This window comes from Amia ocellicauda, chromosome 7, assembly GCF_036373705.1.
Source record: "Amia ocellicauda isolate fAmiCal2 chromosome 7, fAmiCal2.hap1, whole genome shotgun sequence".
Lineage (NCBI taxonomy): Eukaryota > Metazoa > Chordata > Actinopteri > Amiiformes > Amiidae > Amia > Amia ocellicauda.
Genome location: NC_089856.1, coordinates 28522366 through 28539402, shown reverse-complemented (window position 1 = coordinate 28539402; position 17037 = coordinate 28522366). Strand labels below are relative to the sequence as shown.

At 37.4% G+C, this 17037-nt stretch overlaps 1 protein-coding gene across 1 annotated transcript; it reads left to right on the top strand.

Annotated features, from left to right (window-relative positions):
• Positions 1-763: 763 nt before the first annotated feature.
• otomp (otolith matrix protein) lies at positions 764-15288 on the top strand. Its single transcript, XM_066708997.1, has 9 exons — positions 764-862; positions 5745-5881; positions 6611-6713; positions 7370-7555; positions 7862-8036; positions 9388-9455; positions 10735-10919; positions 11754-11925; positions 14386-15288. Exons 1-9 carry the CDS (start codon positions 793-795, stop codon positions 14394-14396), a joined length of 1107 nt encoding a protein of 368 aa, XP_066565094.1. The 5' UTR covers positions 764-792; the 3' UTR covers positions 14397-15288.
• Positions 15289-17037: the final 1749 nt, after the last annotated feature.

The following is a 17037-nucleotide window of genomic DNA, read 5'->3' as shown; positions in this document are numbered from 1 at the left end:
CTACAAGGTATGTTATAATTTTGTTTATAGTTTGTGATTTCTCAAGATGTTAATTTGTTTAGGATGGATTACAGTAGATGGTACAAGGTGAAACTTGCATGTCAGAACTCCATTCATTTTTTTTTAAATGTAGTATTTAGGAACGCTCTATAATGTGATTTTTGAAAGTCTATGCAATGTGGCAAAGTCATCATGAAATAGCATTTTCTGCAACAGCACACTCTCATTCTTGATTTCTTTTTTTTTGTTTTGTGGAGGGTTAAATCATTTCCAATCCCTTTTGAGATATCAGGTTACCTATATGTTTTTCCTATAAGGGTCTTCAGGAGAGAACCGAGACAATGGGAGCTGCTGTCGTCTCCTGTTGGGCCTAACTTTAATCAAAGCCGGGACCACGTTTCCTATTCCAAATACACGAGATTTAATCTGGGGGCATTAGTAGCCCACAGAAAGACATTTGTTTAGGACTTAATTATAAAGCCATAAAAATGAGAAGAAGAAAAAAATGACCTGCTTGGTGCCAGGTTAGGTGGAGTGTGCAAATCACATATCATCAGATCTGAGTAATTGAAAGAGAAATGCTAGACGACCATCCTGATCAAATGAAAAAATCAAGCAATGTAAGGTAATTTAAAAAGAAAAAGAATAAGAAAAAAAATCTAATTAAGGTTGGATTCTTCTTGGGCCCCTCCCTCAGTGTTTTGTAGGTGATCGGCTTATAAAACCAGTGCAATGTGAGCTTTTTTTTTCTTATTGAGTTTGATAATACCACTTAGGAGCTCCTTACACAAGATGGACCATCCAGCAAGGAAATTTCTCTTTCTACTCGTGCTCGCCAGAGTCTCGTGTCACGACAACACAAGTAAGTTGGATGTTTTCTTCCACTCACATTGGAAAATAGTCCAAGTGCTGTTGGCCTATACAAAAATCAGGTAATTTGGGTCTATATAGTTGGAAAGGGCCTGCTAGGTATATAGAATAATGCAAATCGACAGAGAAGCAACAGTGGTTTTATATAGTTACAAATTCAATAGACTGCATTATTGTCTCTTCAGATAATTTTAAGCCTGATTTTTAATTTTAATCCTTATATTGTGGAAGTGGGGAGGGAATATTGCTAAGAAAAAAAAAAAATACTAAGCCTTATTTGTGGTGGTATTTTTTGCATTATTCAATAAAGTTGGCTTAATCTAACAAGCCTGCGATTTGTTAATTCCTCATCTGTGTTGCATTTGTGCATAGCTCTACACTCGCATCTATAGCATTAAGCCTGAATTCATATACTGCCAAAGAGTGAGATACATGCGAAAATGTGTTACAATAGCACTGGCATTGATTAATTGAATTATAGATGCTGATTAGATTTCAAAGTACTCAGCAAGCTCTTTGATCTCTCATTATTATAAATTTTAAATTATTATAAATAGTCTTCCTTGAGTCTTTAATCATTTTATTTGAATAAGGAACACCCAATTTCCCAATCCTGAGTGATTTTGCTTTGGTCCTACTGTTAACCACGGTAGGATTCAGTCTTAATAAGATTAGAAAAACTGAGAAATTCACGAAAAAGAACAATTTCAAGGAGCAAATTAACACTCTAAATAATGATTGCCTGCCAATGGAATTTTTTTTAACCTCTTCCCCCTTTTGCATCCCCCCCCACATATATCCTTTGAATGTTAGAAATAATATGCTTAGAAGGGATTGCTACAAACTACAGTGCACTACACACACTAGAGAGATTAATTGCTTTACACATTAAAGGGAAAATGAAAACTGAAATCTGATGTTACCAGATTGTGACATCTGCTCCACCTTAATTTTCCTACACTTAAATCTTCATTAATCAGACCACATCCACACTTTGATTCACTTGCCAAACACCAATTAAAAACACAGTACTTGTTGGCATATTTGCATTAGGCAGAAGGAAACAAAAAGCTGCCATCCTTGAGATTTTGGTCAGATATTTTTAATTTGGTCTAGACTTCTTACAATACTCATATATATTACAATTTTCCTAAGATGAAAAATAAGAACTTTGTTACAAAGTCATTTCCATAGACTCATTCAGGTCACTTAAACTCCTTTCAAAGGGGTAATATATACACTACCATTCAAAAGTTTGGGGTCACTTAGAAATGTCCTTGTGTTCAAAAGAAAAGCAAATTGTTTTTCCTTTACAATAACATGAAATTGATCAGAAATACAGTGTAGACATTGTTAATGTTGTAAATGACTACTGTAGCTGGAAACGGCTGATTTGTAATGGAATATCTACATAGGCGTACAGAGGCCCATTATCAGCAACCATCAGTCCTGTGTTCCAATGGCACATTGTGTTTGCTAATCCAAGTTTACAATTTTAAAAGGCTAATTGATCATTAGAAAACCATTTTGCAATTATGTATGCACAGCTAAAACTGCTGTGCTAATTAAAGAACCAATAAAACTGGCCTTCTTTAGACTATTTGAGTATCTGGAGCATCATCAATTGTGGGTTCGATTACAGGCTCAAAATGGCCAGAAACAAAGAACTTTCTTCTGAAACTCATCAGTCTATTCTTGTTCTGAGAAATGAAGGCTGTTCCATGCCAGAAATTGCCAAGAAACTGAAGATCTTGTACAGAACTGTGTACAACTCCCTTCACAGAACAGCGCAAACTGGCTCTAACCAGAATAGAAAGAGGAGTGGGAAGCCCCGGTGCACAACTGAGCAAGAGGACAAATACATTAGAGTGTCTAGTCTGAGAAATTGATGCCTCATAGGACCTCAGCTGGCAGCTTCATTAAATAGTACCCACAAAACACCAGTCTCAACGTCAACAGTGAAGAGGCGATTCCGATGCTGGCCTTCTAGGCATAGTTGCAAAGAAAAAGCCATAGCTCAGGCTGGCCAATAAAAAGAAAAGATTAAGATGGGCAAAATAACACAGACACTGGACAGAGGAAGATTGGAAAAAAGTGTTATGGACAGACAAATCTAATTTGAGGTGTTCGCAAAGAAGAACAAATAAAAAGGAGGAGTGCTTGATGCCATCTGTCAAGCATGGTGGAGGCAATGGGATGGTCTGGGGTGCTTTGGTGGTGGTAAAGTGGGAGATTTGTACAGGGTAAAAAGGATCTTGAAGAAGGAAGGCTATCACTCCATTTTGCAATGCCATGCCATACCCTGTGGACGGCGTTTGATTGGAGCCACTTTCCTCCTACAACAGGACAATGACCCAGACTATGCAAGGACTATTTATGGAAGAAGCAGTCAGCTGGTATTCTGTCTATAATGGAGTGAACAGCACAATCACCAGATCTCAACCCTATTGAGATATTGTGGGAGCAGCTTGACCGTATGGTACGTAAGAAGTGCCAATCAACCCAATCCAACTTGTGGGAGGTGCTTTAGGAACCATGGGGTGAAATCTCTTCAGATTACCTCAACAAATTGACAACTAGAATGCCAAAGGTCTGCAAGGCTGTAATTGCTGCAAATGGAGGATTCCTTGATGAAAGCACAGTTTGAAGGACACAATTATTATTTCAATTAAAAATCATTATTTCTAACCTTGTCAATGACTATATTTCCTATTCAAACTCATTTCATGTATGTTTTCATGGAAAACAAGGACATTTCTAAGTGACCCCAAACTTTTGAACAGTAGTGTGTGTGTATATACACACACACACACACACACACACACACACACATATACTTTCTACAAAAGACATAATTTGGTTTTCAATCTCTAAAGCTTACATTGAAAATAACTTTTATTTTGCACCATTTAAAAATCCTGCTGTCAATGTGCTTAGGAGGTATTTATTTTTCATAGATTATTTGTCAAAATGGTGTCTGCAGGCAACAAAATGTTACAGAGATGTTATCTCTACTATGAAAGTAGCATGGCTCTACCCAACTTATTTCAAAGATGATCCAAACAGCACTATACAGCAGTTTATTTTATTTTCTGGTGTCTTTTTTATTAATTACCTTTAAGTCAGTTTTAAATTCCTGTTGAAAACCACCAGTAAGTGCTCTGGGCCTCAGATTCCCTGCCTGTTGAAGGATTAATTGCCCTCTGAGCTCTTAGTGTGTTTATGTTTAAAATGTTTTGCAGTACAGATCAATACAGCACTCACAGAGTATCAAAACAACTTATTTCAGGTGATCCTCCCATTCAAAACAACTGGTGAATGTGTTACAGCGGAAGACAGCATCAAAGTCCTAGAGCCAATCGTTAAATGTATTCACATGAAACACGCATTTATGATTAAAACAAATATATATATATATATATACACTCACCTAAATGATTATTAGGAACACCATACTAATACTGTGTTTGACCCCCTTTCACCTTCAGAACTGCCTTAATTCTACATGGCATTGATTCAACAAGGTGCTGAAAGCATTCTTTAGAAATGTTGGCCCATATTGATAGGATAGCATCTTGCAGTTGATGGAGATTTGTGGGATGCACATCCAGGGCACGAAGTTCCCGTTCCACCACATCCCAAAGATGCTCTATTGGGTTGAGATCTGGTGACTGTGGGGGCCAGTTTAGTACAGTGAACTCATTGTCATGTTCAAGAAACCAATTTGAAATGATTCGACCTTTGTGACATGGTGCATTATCCTGCTGGAAGTAGCCATCAGAGGATGGGTACATGGTGGTCATAAAGGGATGGACATGGTCAGAAACAATGCTCAGGTAGGCCGTGGCATTTAAACGATGCCCAATTGGCACTAAGGGGCCTAAAGTGTGCCAAGAAAACATCCCCCACACCATTACACCACCACCACCAGCCTGCACAGTGGTAACAAGGCATGATGGATCCATGTTCTCATTCTGTTTACGCCAAATTCTGACTCTACCATCTGAATGTCTCAACACAAATCGAGACTCATCAGACCAGGCAACATTTTTCCAGTCTTCAACTGTCCAGTTTTGGTGAGCTTGTGCAAATTGTAGCCTCTTTTTCCTATTTGCAGTGTAGATGAGTGGTACCCGGTGGGGTCTTCTGCTGTTGTAGCCCATCCGCCTCAAGGTTGTACGTGTTGTGGCTTCACAAATGCTTTGCTGCATACCTCGGTTGTAACGAGTGGTTATTTCAGTCAAAGTTGCTCTTCTATCAGCTTGAATCAGTCGGCCCATTCTCCTCTGACCTCTAGCATCAACAAGGCATTTTTGCCCACAGGACTGCCGCATACTGGATGTTTTTCCCTTTTCACACCATTCTTTGTAAACCCTAGAAATGGTTGTGCATGAAAATCCCAGTAACTGAGCAGATTGTGAAATACTCAGACCGGCCCGTCTGGCACCAACAACCATGCCACGCTCAAAATTGCTTAAATCACCTTTCTTTCCCATTCAGACATTCAGTTTGGAGTTCAGGAGATTGTTCAGGACCACACCCCTAAATGCATTGAAGCAACTGCCATGTGATTGGTTGGTTAGATAATTGCATTAATGAGAAATTGAACAGGTGTTCCTAATAATCCTTTAGGTGAGTGTATATATATATATATATATATATATATATGTATATATAATGAAAATAACTGAACACTAAACACTAAAACACACAAAAAAGCCTCCACTAGGAAGACAGCAGTGCACCTAATTTGCAAGTTCAGAGGCTTTAATTAAATCCTTCCTGAGGAAGAGGGGGAAAACATTGACACATCATGGAACCAAGCAGTGTTGTATCAAACAAAAAAGCTTTTTCCTTCTCTTATTGTCACACAGTCACATGGTGTGTGGTATCAGATGCAGAGGAGCAAAAATGTTTGGATCTTGCTGGCAATGCTACCATGAAGAATATTTTTGGCAGACTGCAGTGTACCAGGGCGTACAGCACTCTAGACTGCATGGAGAAAATTAAGGTACAGTGTGGTCTTTGTGAAACAGAGAGAGACAGCTTTCTGCAATCAGAACAGCAATTTATGCCGATTAAAGCCTCATGCATATGCTCAGTTCAAAACAATTGCTAAAAAAAAAATAACCATACTGGCATTAAAATCACATCAATGAATTATCATCCTTTTACCGACATCTCGCACTTCACAGTCTAATCCTTATTATACTGCAAAGAATAAAATATGCTTTTTCACAGCATAAAATAATGAACCAGAACTGAACCATATTTTGTAACATACAGTACATTGTACTAATCCTTATTATTATCAATACATCCTCAAACGTTGTTTTAACTTGATGTGACTGCAGAGAAAATGCCTTACAGAATAATAATAATAATAATAATAATAATAATAATAATAATAATAATAAACAATGTGTAGAAAAAATATATTGCAAAACATGTTGAAAATACAACATTTTAAAATACCTAGATGTGTATTTAAATATATTGGATGTGTATGCAAGAGATGTCAATGTTTGCTGAAATAAATGTATATGTACATTTATAAATTCTAAAATATACTCTCTATTTAAAAAAAAAAAAAGTTATTCAATATTAATGTTTTGATATTACAATATATTCTGTATGGGTAAATGTTTTTTTTTATAGCTTGACAGAAGTGTAATGGTAAGTATGAGTTGTGGGGGAGCAGGCCTGTGTTTACAGACTCTGTTGGCTTTTCCCTTTACAGAATGGCACAGCAGATGCAGCCTCAATGCGGGCTGATGATATTTACTCTGCAGGCTGGTGCTATGGCCTAGAACTAGCAGTTGGAGAGTCTTATAATGGAGTGGGTGAGTGCCTTCAGTATATTTGACACAGCAAGCAGATCCTAGGACAGGATTAAATAACCCAGCACTCAAATCCCTCTTGTCTCCCTGGCGACAAAGCTCCACAACAGGCCACAATGGAGCCCTAGCCAGCTCCTTTTGCTGGACTGTTACTTTAACTGTTATGCTCAGTGTTACACGATACTGTCCCATCTCTTACAACACTTTTTTTTTTTTTTTTTTCCAAAGGATTAATTTGCTGATCTGGGCATCTTAAATCTGGTAATGCTTCTGAAAGGTATTCCCTGCCCCAGTGTTTTCACGGTTATCTGTAGGTTTATGAAGTTACAATAAGAAATATTGCCAGATATACTTGGAGAGGTTGTGTATGTTTAAAAATGCACAGTAAAAATATACCCTTTTGAGAAAAATAAAAGGATTGGTGCTGGACCTATAGTTTAAGGTTTGCGATTTAACCAATTCTAAGACTTTAAAAAAATAAATAGAAAAATAAATAATCCTCTCCAACACAAGTTATTGCATCAGACTTCTTTTATGGTCATAATGGAAATCAGTCCAGTTTTTAAATTCCACGTACACCACAGCCTGCACTGTGTGTAGTGGAGAGCGTGGACAAAATGTTATTCAAGGCTACCTTGTCCTGACTCCTCTTGCTTTAGATGGCATCAGTTATTATGTGGTGGCCCTGGCAAGGACATCCTCCAGTGACCTCTCGCTGCTGGAGATGCATGAACGCAGCTCCTGCCACCCAGGCATCCAAACTACAGTTGGCTGGACAGTGCCCATTGGCTTCCTGGTCAACACATCACAGATCAGCGTGGATGAACAGTGCAACTTCCCAAAAGGTAGAGTACAAAATAAACAGGCCTTTTTAATTGTAAGGTAAGAAAACATGGATATGGAGTTGAGTAGAATGCATTCAATAGTTTGGATTTAGCTGGTTGCTATTGCTGGCGTTTGCCAATTGGTATAACAGCTGTGGTGTGAGAATTCCGTGCAGTCTCTGTTATTTAGTATTTGTGGATTACAATAGCAACAAATACATACAATAAAACAACAATTAAATAAATGACCAAATAATAACAAACCAAAAAATGTATTACACAATTCTGTTTGCTTGTTTCCCTGCCCAACTCCCAATGTCTTTCCAGCTGTGGGGGACTTCTTTGGCTACAGCTGTGTCCCTGGAGTGAAGGACCCAGAGCATGACCCCAGAAGGAAAAATCCCAAGAACCTTTGCGAGGCCTGTATCGGGGATGACAACGACAGGAACATCTGTGCCAACAACCCCTCAGAGAGACATTTTGGGGAGGCAGGGGCCCTGAGGTTAACCTTAACCGTCTTCACTCTGTTTCTGTTCCACTAGTTAGGAGTCCTCTGGCTTCTGTTTAGGCAAAGCTATAAATATATAAAAATATATATATTTGACTAAATTAGAATGAATTCCCTTTTTTCTAAGACTCTACTTGTTTTGTTCTGAGTGTTTTGAAGCTACTTTTAAAACCTACAGGTCTGTGGCAACTCCAAGACCAGGGTTACAGATCCCTTCTATAGATACTCTGATTAACAGTATCTTATTTTCACCTACAAAAAAATCCCTGGCACTCCAAGAACAAAGGAAATCCAGAACATTCCAAAAATAGAACATTCTAAACTCTCTCACAGCTGTAGACCTTGATTGGATTTCACAGCCTGTTTTGCTAATACAGATGGAAAGCCACCATTCTGGAGATCAAACAGGCTTCCGCTCCTTCTTTGGTGGGGACTAAATATCAGCCCCTCGTGGCTCACAGACAAACATTTACACAGACGGCTGTCAATATGACAAGCTGTGCTTACTGTGAAATCGTAGACCTGCTCTCCTAAAAGAATACTTTTGATTTCAAGGTCTTGTGGCTGCCTACAAGCAAACACATATATTAAAATACATATGATGACTAAGGTTGCCCATTTTCTTGTTTGTTTTCATATCCTGTGTTGTTGAATGTTTCACAAAACATGCAAAGGATTCCACCTGGAGTCGGTAATTCCTTGCAGTGTGGCACTTTTAAACAGCTGTAATATTACCCTACTTTGGCACTGGTCTGCCATGTGCAATGTAATATTCAGAGTTAGAGTTCTCTTAGTGTTCCCAGTTGCTGCCCCTACCGTCACAAATGTTCCTCTTCATTAATTTCTTTATATATATATTTCTTTATATACTTTATAAAACAAATAGACCACACATCTGAGTTACAGAATGCTAAAGCTTGCACAAGCAGCACATAATAAACAAATAAAGAAACTAAATGAGTAATGGCATTTTACTTTTCTTTCCAGTGGAGTTTCAGATCAAGGAATTTAAAATGAACATAACAAGAATAACAATGGAACTAATCACACAAGAGAATGAAAAAATCTAGTTACAAAAAATATTCACTTTTATATTATTATTTATATTTATGTTTTATTTATATTTCATCTGACATTGTGAGTTTAAACTTGAATCTGTATTAGTACTTAAATTGTTCCCACATTCTGATTAATTTGAACATCCCCTTGCTCTGAAAAAAGCTGGTGGAAAAAAATACATAATACATTGTGACAGCTGCTGAATCAAAGATACAGCAAAAATCTAAAATGATCAGAAAGTAATGAAAAAGATAGGAATTTTAAAACACTTATTTTGCTTTTCTAGATGTGTGGCTGAAAATCTTGGAGATGTAGCTTTTGTCAAGCACTCAACTGTCTTTGATAACATGAATGGTGAGTGCCTTTGTACTTTATTACATTTTCAGTGTGAGTTGGAGGATATCACTGTAATTTGAATTCAAACTAAAAATGATTCCATCACAAGATTGAGGTAAGTTTCCACAATACTTTTTTTTTTTTTTACAGTGCAACATTATCACTTAGGCATCGATCAGGAAATTGTGAGGATATTGATAGTGGAAGCTGAATGCAGTTCTAACAGACAATATTAGTCTGAAGGAAGTAAATACAATACATTGTTCTATAGAACGGATCAGAAACACTTTACAGTCACTAGATGGCAGTGCTCAACCATTTTCTTTCACAGCCAGTCAACAGTATTACGTCTCTCTTCCACCTTTGGGTCTTAAATAAATTTCTGACAGTTATGACGAGTCTGCCCAAGGCAGTTTTTTTAATGCCTTATTTTTCCCAGTCTCGTTTTGATTAATCTTATCTGTTTTATTCAACTTATATAATACACTACTGAAATAAAGTAAATTAATCTAAAATAAAGGTCTTTATTCTCAGTGGGACAGTTTTAAGCTCTCATCTAACTCATGAAGATTATTTAAATAGTAGAACCAGGATTTGTCTTAATATAGACTTTCGGGAACAGCATTGAAGTTTTTGTTAAGCACAATATCCCTGCTGAATTTGCCGTCTTCAATTTGTGAGGGCTTCAGATGAGGAATCAGATGATTTATTAAATGTTAAACTAATTACTTTTCAAAGCCAATAATAACTGAGAATTTAGCATGTTTTTATTTAGTATTCTGTACATTGAAATAGTACCGTAAAAATAGATTTTGGTGGGTTGAGGGGAGAGGCGGTTAATTATGATGTTGGATGGTGAAGTGATTTTAAAAAAGAAAGAACTCAAATTATTATTCCAGTTTCAACACAGATCAGGACCAGAAGGCACAGACAGAGTAGGAGGCACTTAAATGAAAGATATGTGTGCGTATGGAACAAACTGCAAAACTGTGGAGGCCAGTTCTGAAGGTTTCTTTCAAAAAGGCTCAATGACATTTCTGGGTCACTGAGCTTCTAGCAATAAGAAAAGTATATTTAAACTCTTTGGTCTGTAAAAAAACCCCACTGTATTTAAAAAAAAAAACAACAACAATAGTTTACACAGAAAAGTTCAGTAAAGTAAACAATATATTTTTATATTTTTTTGCCCAATATAGATTGGGTCCTGTTTCCTATTCAGAAAAGGGGGAAATATGTATAACAAAACAGAATGTAACACGAGAACAGCACAAATCCTCTTTCATTGTTTTGCTTCCAGGAAAAAACCCAGAGTCCTGGGCGAAAGACTTGGAGCTGGAGGATCTGAAGCTGTTGTGTCCGGATGGTACAGAAGCTGGCCTTAGCGAACACAAGAATTGCCATATGGCTGCAGTGCCAGCAAATGGCGTTGTGGTGCGCCCTGAGGACAAGTGCCGTGTTTACAAGTTCCTCAACAAGGCTCAGGTTAGTGCAGAGCAGTGTGTTGTGTACATCCTGCCTGGCACTCACTGCGTTCACGGGACAAGTCGGATATGTTTCCAAAACAAAATGAGTAATTTTAAGGTGATTGATTCCACAGAGTGACAACATCTCATTAGCTGTCCAATCAGTCAATTGAATACCTGGATCTGCACTGCACTATAGTAAGAGATTTAAAGTATTTGGTAGGCAGCTCTGTTAAGGTTTTGAACATACTGCACCATGTCTGCTAGTGCTGACCTTTAAGTTTATGCTGAGACAACAAAAAGATGGTCCTTTCAGTAACATGGACTGTTCAGAATAGAACAAATGTTACAGAAAGGAAATTTAAAGACACAGGTTGTGAAAGTATAATTTATAAATGCTAGGCATGGTTAAAAAATGTATGGAAAAATAAATGCTGCAATACATATAAGATATATTTACTGATGAATATTGAGATATATTTCAGGTACAAGTTGACAGATATGGACAATATAATATATAGGGTAGTGTGTTTGCTGAAATGTATATTTTATATACATTTCTATTTTCTCAAATTAATTTGATTAGAAATGGAAAATGTATTGCAAATATTGTTTTCTGGTTTTTTTAATAGCAGTGTATTTATACAATATAAGGATGCATAAAGGATGTGTTTCTTTGAATTTATTTTCACAGGATATTGTAAACCTTGGGTTAAGGTATTATTTTCTTTAAAACAACAAATTTAACAGGAGACTTGCATGTATTATCTAGACAGGGACAAAATAAAACAGTGCTAGGATTTTATAAGTCTCTACATAATTTAAAATAACAAAGTATGTCTTTCTTTTTCAGAGGCTGTTTGGAAATGTTACTCAGGGCTTTTCTCTCTTTGATTCCTCTGTCTATGGTGACACCGACCTCATGTTTACTGATGGGACCCAGAAGCTGCTGAAAGTCGTGGGGAGTTACATGTCATGGCTTGGACCCAGTTACACTAGGGTCCTGCAGGCTTTTGACTGTGAAGGTAAATGAGGAACAAGAAGAGTAATAACTTAACACACGTTGGCGTTTGCATTACAGGACAACAGCACCCTGAATGTGGAAGCAAACTAGATCACATGAAGGGAGAGAATGGCATTGTAAATTAACACTGAAAATACAAACTTGCATAAATAGAGTATCCTTAGATAGTGTCAGCTGTTCAGAAAGCATCCTCATCTAGGTCCATGTTTATAAACAAGATAATGTATTATTTAGCTTTTTTTACTATGCAAGGACAAAAAGTGATTTGCAGCAGTGCTAGTAATGGAATACATATTTAAAGAATATGACTTGTCCCACTTGGCAGATGTTTTTGTGTTTCTCCTACTGACAATGTGCTCCAACCTGATGTATTGAAAAAAACAAAACAAAAAACATATAAATACTTTTTTCTTTTTCTGTTTTCTGTGCCACTAATGGGTAATATCTGACTTTAATAGTTTCTGATTTTATTGAAGATGTGCTTATAAAGATAGTCTGTCTATTCTAACAACTGGATTGTGATAACAGTGCACCCTGGAGCAATGGAATTCGGGACATAGAATGAATAGGACCAGAGGAAACCTGTTCACATTCATAATGATAGCATACACCACAGTGCCGCTTAGCGTAATCACTATTTGTTCCTATGATGTCTCTTACTTTCAGTGAGAAAAAAAAGTATTTGATCCCCTGCTGATTTTGTATGTTTGCCCACTGACAAAGAAATGATCAGTCTATAATTTTAATGGTAGGTGTATTTTAACAGTGAGAGACAGAATAACACCAAAACAATCCAGAAAAACGCATTTCAAAAAAATTATACATTGATTTGCATGTTAATGAGTGAAATAAGTATTTGACCCCTTCGACTTAGTACTTGGTGGCAAAACCCTTGTTGGCAATCACAGAGGTCAGACGTTTCTTGTAGTTGGCCACCAGGTTTGCACACATCTCAGGAGGGATTTTGTCCCACTCCTCTTTGCAGATCCTCTCCAAGTCATTAAGGTTTCAAGGCTGACGTTTGGCAACTCGAACCTTCAGTTCCCTCCACAGATTTTCTATGGGATTAAGGTCTGGAGACTGGCTAGGCCACTCCAGGACCTTAATGTGCTTCTTCTTGAGCCACTCCTTTGTTGCCTTGGCTGTGTGTTTTGGGTCATTGTCATGCTGGAATACCCATCCACGACCCATTTTCAATGCCCTGGCTGAGGGAAGGAGGTTCTCACCCAAGATTTGATGGTACATGGCCCCGTCCATCGTCCCTTTGATGCGGTGCAGTTGTCCTGTTCCCTTAGCAGAAAAACACCCCCAAAGCATAATGTTTCCACCTCCATGTTTGACGGTGGGGATGGTGTTCTTGGGGTCAGTCCTCCTCCTCCAAACACGGCGAGTTGAGTTGATGCCAAAGAGCTCGATTTTGGTCTCATCTGACCACAATACTTTCACTCAGTTCTCCTCTGAATCATTCAGATGTTCATTGGCAAACTTCAGACGGGCCTGTACATATGCTTTCTTGAGCAGGGGGGCCTTGTGGGCGCTGCAGGATTTCAGTCCTTCACGGCGTAGTGTGTTACCAATTGTTTTCTTGGTGACTATGGTCCCAGCTGCCTTGAGATCATTAACAAGATCCTCCTGTGTAGTTCTGGGCTGATTCCTCACCGTTCTCATGATCATTGAAACTCCACGAGGTGAAATCTTGCATGGAGCCCCAGACTGAGGGAGACTGACAGTTATTTTGTGTTTCTTCCATTTGCGAATAATCGCACCACCTGTTGTCACCTTCTCACCAAGCTGCTTGGCGATGGTCTTGTAGCCCATTCCAGCCTTGTGTAGGTCTACAATCTTGTCCCTGACATCCTTGGACAGCTCTTTGGTCTTGGCCATGGTGGAGAGTTTGGAATCTGATTGATTGATTGCTTCTGTGGACAGGTGTCTTTTATACAGGTAACGAGCTGAGATTAGGAGTACTCCCTTTAAGAGAGTGCTCCTAATCTCAGCTCGTTACCTGTATAAAAGACACCTGGGAGCCAGAAATCTTGCTGATTGATAGGGGATCAAATACTTATTTCCCTCATTAACATGCAAATCAATTTATAACTTTTTTGAAATGCGTTTTTCTGGATTGTTTTGTTGTTATCCTGTCTCTCACTATTAAAATACACCTACCATTAAAACTATAGACTGATCATTTCTTTGTCAGTGGGCAAACATACAAAATCAGCAGGGGATCAAATACTTTTTTCCCTCACTGTATCTGAGCATTCCAGCTAACTCTATCAGCACTGTGTTGGGGGTTACAATTAATTAATACCCTACTTTTCATAAACATTAGACCCTTACACAAAGTTTTTGCCAACCCGAGATTACAAAATCATTAAAAACATCTTTTTTGTGTGTGTGTGTTGGTGAGTCCAAGAAAGATTCTGCTTCTCAACATCTTTGTTTTGTATTTTCTCCCCAGGTTTGTGTTAATAAAACCAGAGCATCTCTTCTCCCACACAGCTCAGTCTCCCATCTCGTGCTTCTGTGGTGACACTATATGGATTGAACGTTCTTCCACCCTTTCTCACCTTTAATCTATCCTGCTGTTGTGACTTTGTACTGAGTTAGCAAATTCACTTTTATTTCACAGTCATTTCTCACTGGTTTTTGACTCCCAGCCCAGCCTATATGTCCTTGAAGAAAATTCCTGAATTAGATCTCTGCAGTGAAATGGAAATGCTCTCTATTCCCATGCAACTCAGTGCTTAAAGTTTTATTGTGTGTTTGCCAAAAAATAAAGGAATTTTCTGTGGTATTTGATGTTAGAATTAAATACTGGTACTGGATTTTTTTTCTTGATTGTAATATGTTTGAATAAGTGGGGAAAGTGTAGCACAGTTATTGCATAAAGGGTTGTTTATGTTTACGATGAAAAAGCAAATTCACACATTGAAGAAAAAACTCAGATTGCAATCCCTCTCTTTGAAAAAAATATACCATTCAGTATAAAGAGAAAAATCATCTAAGATGGCGTATTCCTCTTTGATCATGATGCATTTTGTGCACATTGAAGAAAACAACAACTACTTGATGTGATGGTTCATAAATATTCTGTTCTTTGAGTTGGAGTCAGATATTGGAATATCTGAGGCTCCTGTGATCTCTGGCTGAATAACGTCTGTGTCACAAATTACTGATTGCTAAACAAATCAAATCAACTGTACTTTTAAATGATGTTTCCTGCTATGAATGTCCATAATACTTTCACCTTTAAAATCAAAGTGATTGTCACTGAAGGAAAGGGCACATAACTGGAATAAATATATATATCTAAAAGGAGTCATTTTTAATAAATCATTTCAATTTATGTTGAATATCTTCTGGTTTTGGTTCTGACTGCAAATTTTTGTACTTAAAATAATATTTCTTCTGAGTCTTCCTTTGTTAGTTACATTTTCAGTAAGATCGTTTATGTGACCCTATCCTTTATACCAGCACTCTGAGGTGCTTTTGTGTTAGAGTGTCCTTCTATATCAGTCATGCACTAGTAACACGGGTTATACAATCTAAAGCATGTTCTTCATCTTCATCTCACTTGGCTTATCCACGTTGGGCAGTATGCCAGACATTCCTGTTAACTTAAAAAGTGGAGCACACCAAATAATTTACCTTAAAAACATATACTGTTGAAATATACTGCTATAGTTCTCCATGTAAAATTATTTACCAGTAATTATGAATTCCATCATTAAAATACATTTTATAACATAGCATAAAACCCTAGCACTATATATATTAATTAGAGGTTTAAATATATTTCTGTTATGAATGTTGGTGATTTTATGGTGTCTCATTCGAACTTTCAGAAGAACAAATTAAAATAAAATACATACAAAGTATTTCTGATCCCTAAATAAGACAAAAATGTATTGTGTGGATGGATTAGAAGAAATATTAACAGGTTTTATTCTACCCTCAAAATCACCACATGTAGTTTAAAATAAAAAATGTTTTTTTGCATTTAAAATTGAAATAAGCAAAGTAATTGGAAATGTATATGCTGAAATGGTAATTCTCTTTCCTTACTAGCCTGAGTTGACTATCACTTTAAACTATAAAAGGCTATCTGTTCTTGAACTTGAACCTGCTGATATTGAAACTAAATCTAAAAAAGTGTATGGGGGGTGTATATTCTTGCAACCCTTAGAAATTCTCCTGAAGTATAATTGAACCTGGGCTTTGTGAAATATTGTATTTAATCAAATTAACACAAACATGGAACACATGTAAAGGTTTCAGCTCATGTGTATTTCACAACACCCTTATGTTGGCATTATTTTGAAAGTCTGTCTCACTGGAATGTAAAGCCAGTTTTATACTCTAAGACATCTTAGATGCATTTTCTGTTTATCTTATAATGCTGAAAAATACAGGGCCCATTAAGTTATGGCGTGCGCCCTGGCCTCATGCAGACAATATTCAATACATCAACCATCACTGAATACACAATGCGGAATACTGTGTCATTAATAAAAAATGGAGTCACATTATAGCGACAAGGATCTGCTCCATTTAACTTTCATTGTGCAATTTGTGGTGTCAGCGTTTTCTTTTGCTTTTTCAAGAAAGATGAATTATTTTGAGGGGTTTGCATTTAACGTCTGATCAATTTGCTAGATTGGGTCCACAGAGTTGCTCCTCCAGCCATCTCAAGCAAAGTCAGCGTAGGTTTCTTAATTGATGTTCTTTTTCATCTCAATCAGTCAATCAGGGGGGATAAGACAAAGCACACATCCTCACAAACACATTGTCAAAGGCATCTGCTATTAATCTCACCGCAAACCCAGAATTCCCATGGTCCAACTATTACACCAAACAGATGATTTGTAGCTGGAATTGCTAGAAATCTGACCCTATAGGCACCAAAGAAACCACTGTGAGTTGCTGGTGTGTGATGAACTGAGATTCTCCTTTTACCCAGCTTGCCCTGGAAATGCTTAGCCAACTGTACACCACTCAATGGGAACTAAAGCTGGCAGGATTTGAAAACCAGGATTTAAGACCAACTCATTCCAGGCTATAGGACATAAAAGCACTCCTGGCAGAGGATTTAACTTGATATGCAACTGGG

Excerpts from the sequence above, each read along its gene's own strand:
- otomp (XM_066708997.1), top strand. The coding sequence starts at position 793 with ATGGACCATCCAGCAAGGAAATTTCTCTTTCTACTCGTGCTCGCCAGA. Across the intron at positions 5,882-6,610 it reads ACTGCATGGAGAAAATTAAG|AATGGCACAGCAGATGCAGC; the intron begins GTACAGTGTGGT and ends TTCCCTTTACAG. Across the intron at positions 9,456-10,734 it reads TGTCTTTGATAACATGAATG|GAAAAAACCCAGAGTCCTGG; the intron begins GTGAGTGCCTTT and ends TTTTGCTTCCAG.